The sequence below is a fragment of the Pyricularia grisea genome, chromosome I, assembly GCF_004355905.1.
Source record: "Pyricularia grisea strain NI907 chromosome I, whole genome shotgun sequence".
In the NCBI taxonomy this organism is placed as follows: Eukaryota; Fungi; Ascomycota; class Sordariomycetes; order Magnaporthales; family Pyriculariaceae; genus Pyricularia; species Pyricularia grisea.
The window spans coordinates 4027222-4034883 of record NC_044973.1 but is presented as its reverse complement, the minus strand read 5'-3'; the positions used below and the strand labels follow the sequence as shown (position 1 = coordinate 4034883).

Sequence of the window (7662 nt, the reverse complement as noted above, 5' to 3'; positions counted from 1 at the left end):
CATTTCCAAAAGCCACCGCCATTCTTTGAGGGTATCGGCCGCCTAGTGAGGTACCAATCATTAGCTGCCCGCCGACAAGTTAAGCTCTGCACTACTTTTTTTACATCTTAGAACACGAATTGCCCTGTTTCTATTGAATGAAAAAAAAAGTGTGTGTGCGTGTGCGTGCATTCCATCTTTTTTTTTATTTTATTTTTATTTTTTATAGTTGCCCATTCGCACTCCCTCAACGATCGGCGACAACTTTTGCGCGCCCAACCCTCGCACCAAATCCATACAAACTGGGTGAGGTGGTTAGAATTGCCGCTCATCATTCCACCACAGCCTGTCCTGAGCGCGGTAATTGGAATCTCGCGCACCATTGATCTCGCTGCTAGCAAGATCCCAGGAGAAGCTTTGAGCGGCGCTTATTCCAATCAGCACGGTGCTGTACAGCGTACATGCAGAACAGAACACGCCTGCTTCTACTGTCAGCAAAAAGTCACCGTAATCCCAGGCATCCGAACCAGGCGGACTGCATTGCATGTCCATCCCTCAGGCTGATCTGATCCTAACACGGTACGATACTACGGGCCGCAAAGAATCAATCAATACCCGTCGCCAAATCTCTTTTTGTTTGTTGCCCGCTTGTTCCGCGTAAAAAAAAAAAAAAAAGGCCACGCCGAGTGTTCTTTACGAACTTGTAACAACCCGACCCACCAGCAAACCAGCATACATACCAACAACCCAATTGAGCAGCCAAGCAGGCAGGCAAGCAATTCACCCTTTCAAAGTAGTGCCCGCCGGACTAGACCGTACCAAGAAAGTCCCATACACAGGACCTGAGCCCGACCCTGTCAAATCTGGTCCGTAAGGCGAAGGAACTCCCGCATTTCCCCCTCCTTGCCTTTGGCCCAAGCAAACGTGCCCCCAAATCCCGTCGCAGCCCAACCTGCCTATTTTTGCGCAGCCTCAAGCCCCGACACCCCGAGACACTGGGGCTTGCGTAAGATCAGACTGGCCTGGCCTCCTCTCGTGCGGCAGCGTACGAATCAGGACGAAGGCCTGTCGGGGAGGGACGGGCCCTCAACTCCAAAGGCCACGATGGGACGCAAACCTGCACCTCAGCCGCTGACGCTTCCTGAGTCCAACCCTGTCGCTTCCTCGACCAGCAATGACCAACAGCCACGCATAGCTCTCACTGAAACGCTGCAAGTCAACTTGTCACCCGCAGACTCACGCTCACCACGGTCGCCCAAATCACCTCGATCACCATTCAGATTCCACAACAAGAAATCGCCATCTTCCTCCACATCACCTTCCGCTACACAAGCGCAATATCTGCAACATCAGCAGCAAGACCAGCAGCTACAGTCTTGGCGACCCTCCGACGAGCACCCATATCCTCCGATATCTTCGGCGTTGGAACAGGTGCCTTCTCAGAATCCGACCGAGAAGCGAGGCGACACGAGCGACTGGCACAATTCGCAAGACAACGGTCGAAATAAAGCAACCACTAACAAGGCATCACGGCACCAGCACAAGTCATCGCAGCAATCACTGCGCTCTCAGAACCAGCAACAACAGAGCCAGCACCAGCGGCAAGGTGACGACAAGTCGTCCAAGTCGGGCTTCTTCTTCAATTTTGGCAAGTCCGGGAAATCGACCGACAGGCTGGCCTCCCATCAGAAATCCGAGTCCCGGGCCGACACAATGTCGAGGGGCTCTGATAACTCCACTGTCACCAAGCAGAACTCAAAGCAGTCAGGTAAGTCCCTGATTTTGGAACATGAACCCGATTGTGGGCGTCGCGCATTGCCTCGTCCCTCAACTAACCCTCAATCCAACACAGAAACGACTCCAGCGGACAGTAGTAGTGCGATAAATAGAACAGAAAATTCGCTACCTTCCAAGTCTAGTACGTCTCTGGCTTCCTCGATCGATAACGAGTCTAGCTCCGGGAAGAAGGGAAAGCCTAAGCCTTTCGCCCTACTGGGTCGCTCAAGGTCACAGAGAGAAAGGGATAGGGAGGGTCAGCTCAGCCCCAAGGACAAGGAAAAGGAGACACCCACATCTGCGAAACAGCCGGAAATCGAAAAGCCCGAGAGGGCATACACAGCTGGAGGACAACACCCGTTGCGAACCGCTCCTGGGCAACCTGACCGCAGCTTCCGGGAAATGGTGTCTTCCTCCAGTCGAAACCAGTCAGCCGAGAGGAATGACAGGAGCCGCACAAGGGATGCACACGGCCGCGACAAGGAGAACCAGAACAACCGGGATAACCGCGATAATCATTCTAAGGTGCAATCCTCCACCGGTCATAATCAGAATACATCGGGTTCAGCATTTTTTAGTGGTCTGAAAAGCTCAGGTAGCAAGGCCGCAGATATGATCAGCAAGGGTCTCTTTGGCAAGGGTGGAAGGAGTAGCAGCACTACCGAGAAGGAACCGGTGGTAGACGACGAACACTACCAGTTAAAAGTCCTGAACTTGCCCCTCCGGGAACAAGTTCGCCGCACACGCATTTCCAAAAGGCTCGAGGACTCCCGTGACAAGACCGAATTCTGGATGCCAGCGTTCCCGTGGCGCGCTATCGATTATCTTAATTACAAGGGAACTGAAGTCGAAGGCCTGTATCGTGTGCCAGGGAGTGGTCCACAAATAAAGAAGTGGCAACGGAAATTCGATGAAGGTATGTCCCGATCTGTCTGTACCAAGCGCAGGCAAGTTCTTTCTTAGATTGGAAAAGTGAAGCTGACCATCATTGCTGTACAAGAACATGACGTTGATCTTTTTGCCCAAGATGATCTTTATGATATCAACATCATTGGCTCTATGCTCAAGGCCTGGCTCCGACAGCTACCAGATGAGCTCTTTCCCAAGCAAGCTCAAGAACGGATAGCGAGGGAGTGTGCCGGTTCGGAAACGGTCCCTCAGATGCTGATAGACGAACTATCCAACCTTTCACCCTTCAACTATTATCTCCTCTTCGCCATCACATGCCATCTCAGTCTATTGTTGGCCCATTCGGATAAGAACAAGATGGACTTTCGCAATCTCTGCATTTGCTTCCAACCATGCATGAAGATTGATGCGTTTTGCTTCAAGTTCTTAGTCTGTGACTGGCGAGATTGCTGGAAAGGCTGCAAGGACGAGGCAAAGTACATCGAAGAAGAGTACATGCTGTTTGACCAGCCGCCGCCGCGGGGTCTTTCAGAACAGAGGAAACGTCTCGAAGAAAGCCCCATGGAGAACAGGACCGCTTCTTCATCGGAAACCGCCTCGCAATCGAATCGAACCGAGAAGCAGCAGCCGCAGCAACAAAAGCAACAGCAAAAACAGCAGCAGAAGCAGCAGCAAAAGCAGCAACAAAAGGAGCAAACAAAGGAACAGGCTCCGCGGTCACGCAAGAAGACTCCTCAACTAGAGAATGATGATGCGTCAGACTCGACCATCTCAACAACTTTGACAATAGACAGCAAGCAAGAGACGCCTCCGAGGCAACAAGGAGAGATGCGACCTCTATCACCGATAAAACCGCTGTCGCCGCTGGGCTTCTAGTACCGTTTCTGGTCATTCGGCGTTCAAGAGAGCTCAGTAGACTCATCTCAGTCTTGTACACAAGATGATTGGATACTGTCATACTTTCCTGATTTACTTGCAGGTCCAAAGCTGCAGTCAATTAGACTCTGGGCACCTTTAGAAGGCCTTGTCTACTACTGATGTGGACTACTCTGAACGATCATAGCTCCAATCTCGTGGCACTATCCTCGCGACTTGGTGGAATCTTTCACGGCGCTATTTCTTTGCATCATCGGACTGATGCTCGCTGTCTTTAAGTTGTGATCAAAAGCTGTTCTCCCTTCTCCCCCCTTCCCAGCATTTCGTTCCATATCTTTTGTTTATACCCCTTCGGCATCTGTAGTTCTCTATCCTCATTATCGGCTTTCGGACGCATGAAGCACAAGGCGCGGAACTTTGTCCCTTTTTATTAATTTTGTATGAGTCGCTTTCGACCCCGTTTACTTCTCACGTGTTTTTTCTCCTTTTTTCTCTCTTGCAATTTGAATTGATGCTGCCTTGGAGGTTTGAATACTGGGAGAAACGGGAAAATGATTATATACGCACTACATCTGCGCCACTATGTGGACATCACTCTGAAAGGCTGGAAATTTCGGAAAACGCAGCAGTTATTATTGTCGAATATGCAACCAAGCTCCACTGTGTGATTACTGCTCATTGTTATTTCGTAAGGTGTGCTTCTTGAATCCTTGGTTCCCGGTAACCAGCTGACGGGTCATATGACCGTAACTATTGTCGACACTGACAATTACATAAGGATGATATTTTGCTTTGTAAACAATCAGTAGGCATGGACACGATCAAGTAGCAAGAATGTTAATGGGAAGTGATAAGAATTTGCCATGGAAGTGAAAAAAGGCACAGAAAGCCACCCAAGATATCCACAAGATTTCCTAACAAAAGCCAAACTCCAGACACCGGTATGGCCACTTGAACCAGGCCCTTTTTTTCGAACCAAAAGAGAAACACATATGTGCACAGCGCAAGAGATTGTCGAACCCGCCACTCTCCTATCACTTCTTGGCGGCTTCCCGCTCGTTCTTGCGCATTTTCCTCTCGTTCCTCTTCTGGCGCTCGACCCTCTCCCTCCTCGACTGGCCCCTGAGGGTCTCGCCCTCCTTGAGCTTTGCCTCCTTTGCCGGGTCGACCTCGACAAGCCAGTCCTTCTCCAGCTGCTTGTTGGCACCCTTGTATCCCCACTTGCGCTCCCACTCGCCCTTCTCCTCGTTGTACTGGATGTTGCGGCGCTGCTCCCTCGTCTTGGGCTTGATGCCCTTCTTGGCGGCGAACCGCTCCCACTTGGTCGGCTCCTTGGCGGCCGGCACGGGCTTCTCGCGCGGCAGCGCAGTCTGCTGCGCGGGGAGAGACAGCAACACGCCAGAGGGGGTGGACTGGATCGGGCACGTCGTCAGGAGCTGGTTGATGAGCGCCTGCGCGCCGTCCCGGGCCAGGCTCGACAGAGAGCCCTCCAGGTCCGTCTTGTCGAGCTCCACTGGGTTCGGGTCATTGGCGAGAAGGAGAGCTGTGGAGTGAAGGGGCAGAGTTAGCGGTGCCCCTAGTTAAAAGGTTGCTGCCGACAAAAGTAGGAGAGCTTAGGTGCATCTGCGACTGTCGGAGAAATGAATAGCTTACCGAGATCGAATGAGTAGGGCGTCGGCTTGTTCACTGCGACGGGCAGTTTTGCCTGCGGTTTTGCGGAAGACATGATTTTGCTTGGTTCTAGTGATTATGTCCTGTTCCTTGGCCTTCTGAAAGCTCAATTAAGAGGTAAGTCAGGGCGAGATAGGTAGTAAATTATAGTAGCGTTTAAGGTAGGTATGTGATCCCCGCACCTAAGCCATTGCGCGACTTCTACTATGCATCCAGGTATCTTGGGGGAACTTTTTAGGCGGTAGTCAGCGGCAGTAATCAAAGTGGACCTTAGACGCCGAGACTGTGGGTCAATTTGGCGAATTCGAAGCTGCTGATTGGATCCCATCACCAACCTCGTCGGGAAGCTTGCCGAACCCCTGCCAGCTCCCCAAAAGCATTCGACCATGAATTTCTTCAGGTACGAACCTTGGTACAGCGAAGAAAAGGTGAAAGGGAGAATTGGGATAACCCAATCGACATCGATCTCGACAACAAAACAAACAACGACGACGGCGCGTCACCAGTCGAAGCTGGTCTTCATCCACCACCACCCCACAGACTGACTGACCATGGTCACGCCAAACTGCTGGAGGTGCCTTTTGCGGCCTTCCATGGCCGTCCTTAAGGCCGCCCCCCGTCGCGTGGCCATGCCAGGCATCCTCGCCACCATGCCGGGCCCAATGACGACGGCAGCAGCCTTCTCGGTCAGCGCGCCCGTTGCTGCTTCGGCTTCGGCCTCGGCCGCCCCAAAAAGGAGAAAGGGCAACGTGAGCCGCAAGAAGAAGACGTACAAGCCCACGGGCAAGTCGCCGCTGCCGGGCGAGAGAAAGGCTTTTCGCAAGCGCATCCAGCTCAGTAACAACAACGCCCTCCGCGTCGAGGGCCTCCAGACCCTGACCAGGCAGATCATTGGCGACAGGAAGAGCATCGGCTCGGTCTGCGCCCTCTCGGAGCCCATCGTCGACCAGCTGAGGGCGGTGGAGGCCTTCAAGCACACCCAGACGTGGGGTCTGTTCCACGCGCCGCACACGCTCATCAGGACCGAGACGGTTGAGCTGGCCGAGAGGATACAAAAGGCCGCGGTGAACAAGGAGAACCTCCGCATGGTCATCTCTGGTGATAAGGTCTCTGGCAAGAGCACGTTGCTGCTGCAGGCCATGACTACCGCTTTCCTTAATGACTGGATCGTCATCAATTTCCCTGAAGGTTCGTCAATTTTGAACGAGCCTGTCAAAAAGTGCATATAATGAACATTTATTCGCAACATATGGCACATCTACTATGCCATGGCTTTCCGCTTCTGGTTTGGACATTTTTGAAAACTGACATTCCTCTTCCATCGATTTAGCCCAGGAACTCACCACAGCCTGCACGGAGTACGCCCCGTTACCAGGCACGACACCTCAGCAGTACATGCAACCTGTTTACGCCTACAACATTCTGCAGCAGATGCGCAAGGCTAGTGGCCACATCCTACAGACAATGACGGTGCTGAACAAGCACCAGGACCTCTCCCTGGACATCATTACGCATGCTTCCTCCCTCCTGGATCTCATCGACTCGTGCAAGGAGACCGAAACTGCTTGGTCTGTGCTTCAGGCCCTCTGGACCGAGCTGCAAACGCCGTCAAAGGACCGCCGTCCCGTCATGGTTACACTCGACGGCCTCGCCCATATCATGCGCACGAGCGACTATCGCTCACCTGCCTTTGAGCTGATCCACTCGCACGACCTGACCCTCGTCCGCTGGTTTGTCGACGGCCTGTCCAACGGCAACAGTTTCAAGGGCTTCCCCGCCGGCGGTGCCTTCATCGCCGCCGAGACCAAGGGCAACAGCCCCAAGTCCTTTAGCGTCGAGCTCGCCATCGCCCAGCGTGAGGCCATCCAGCGCGGCGAGGAGCCGCCCGCCAGGGACCCTTACTGCCGCCACTATGACGCCCGCGTTGACGAGGCCCTCAAGGACGTGCCAGTCCTGCGCCTCGGCGGCATGTCCAGGCTCGAGACCCGCTCTCTGATGGAGTACTGGGCCGCCAGCGGCCTGCTGAGGGATACCGTTGACGAGAAGAAGGTTACTGATGTCTGGTCGCTCGGCGGCAACGGCAACGTTGGCGAGATGGAGCGTGCTGCATTGATGAGCATGAAGATGTAGAACTGAGGGGTCAAAGTGTGTATCATATTGTGTTTTTGCATTTTACAGAGTTTTTTTTTTCTCTCTATGTACAATGTACAGGGTGTACATAATATTGTAATCATATAGAGACGGGAACAATAAAATTTGAAATGTAACAAATAGAGATGTGGTTGAATATGAGCACGGGTACTAAAGCCAATTCAGTGAACTTTCGTGTGTGATTAAACTCGGCTTTGCGTTGATTAATATCTAGCCTGTTCGTATTCGGAGATAGGTATGTACGCGATAGAGAACTCGTCTTGGTCTCTGCAGTAATCCAAAATTAAAACAGATACCTTG

At 52.6% G+C, this 7662-nt stretch overlaps 3 protein-coding genes across 3 annotated transcripts; 2 read left to right on the top strand and 1 right to left on the bottom strand.

Moving 5' to 3' along the window:
- Positions 1-211: 211 nt before the first annotated feature.
- Positions 212-4205, top strand: PgNI_06272 (uncharacterized protein). The gene is made up of 3 exons (XM_031126297.1): positions 212-1747; positions 1832-2671; positions 2756-4205. Exons 1-3 carry the CDS (start codon positions 1084-1086, stop codon positions 3538-3540), a joined length of 2289 nt encoding a protein of 762 aa, XP_030982021.1. The 5' UTR covers positions 212-1083; the 3' UTR covers positions 3541-4205.
- A 177-nt stretch (positions 4206-4382) lies between these two features.
- Positions 4383-5371, bottom strand: PgNI_06271 (uncharacterized protein). Its single transcript, XM_031126296.1, has 2 exons — positions 5194-5371; positions 4383-5083 (listed from the first exon to the last, which is right to left on the bottom strand). The coding sequence occupies exons 1-2, from the start codon at positions 5264-5266 to the stop codon at positions 4575-4577; spliced, it is 582 nt and encodes a 193-aa protein (XP_030982034.1). The 5' UTR covers positions 5267-5371; the 3' UTR covers positions 4383-4574.
- A 275-nt stretch (positions 5372-5646) lies between these two features.
- Positions 5647-7488, top strand: PgNI_06270 (uncharacterized protein). Its single transcript, XM_031126295.1, has 2 exons — positions 5647-6399; positions 6542-7488. The coding sequence occupies exons 1-2, from the start codon at positions 5763-5765 to the stop codon at positions 7339-7341; spliced, it is 1437 nt and encodes a 478-aa protein (XP_030982228.1). The 5' UTR covers positions 5647-5762; the 3' UTR covers positions 7342-7488.
- The last annotated feature ends 174 nt before the right edge of the window (positions 7489-7662 follow it).

What these genes read in the sequence shown, in the direction of transcription:
- PgNI_06272 (XM_031126297.1), top strand. Translation starts at nt 1,084, where the DNA reads ATGGGACGCAAACCTGCACCTCAGCCGCTGACGCTTCCTGAGTCCAAC. An exon ending in GCAGAACTCAAAGCAGTCAG is followed by an intron (nt 1,748 to 1,831) that starts GTAAGTCCCTGA and finishes AATCCAACACAG; the next exon opens with AAACGACTCCAGCGGACAGT. An exon ending in GCAACGGAAATTCGATGAAG is followed by an intron (nt 2,672 to 2,755) that starts GTATGTCCCGAT and finishes TTGCTGTACAAG; the next exon opens with AACATGACGTTGATCTTTTT.
- PgNI_06271 (XM_031126296.1), bottom strand. Translation starts at nt 5,266, where the DNA reads ATGTCTTCCGCAAAACCGCAGGCAAAACTGCCCGTCGCAGTGAACAAG. An exon ending in GCCCTACTCATTCGATCTCG is followed by an intron (nt 5,084 to 5,193) that starts GTAAGCTATTCA and finishes TTCACTCCACAG; the next exon opens with CTCTCCTTCTCGCCAATGAC.
- PgNI_06270 (XM_031126295.1), top strand. Translation starts at nt 5,763, where the DNA reads ATGGTCACGCCAAACTGCTGGAGGTGCCTTTTGCGGCCTTCCATGGCC. An exon ending in CGTCATCAATTTCCCTGAAG is followed by an intron (nt 6,400 to 6,541) that starts GTTCGTCAATTT and finishes CCATCGATTTAG; the next exon opens with CCCAGGAACTCACCACAGCC.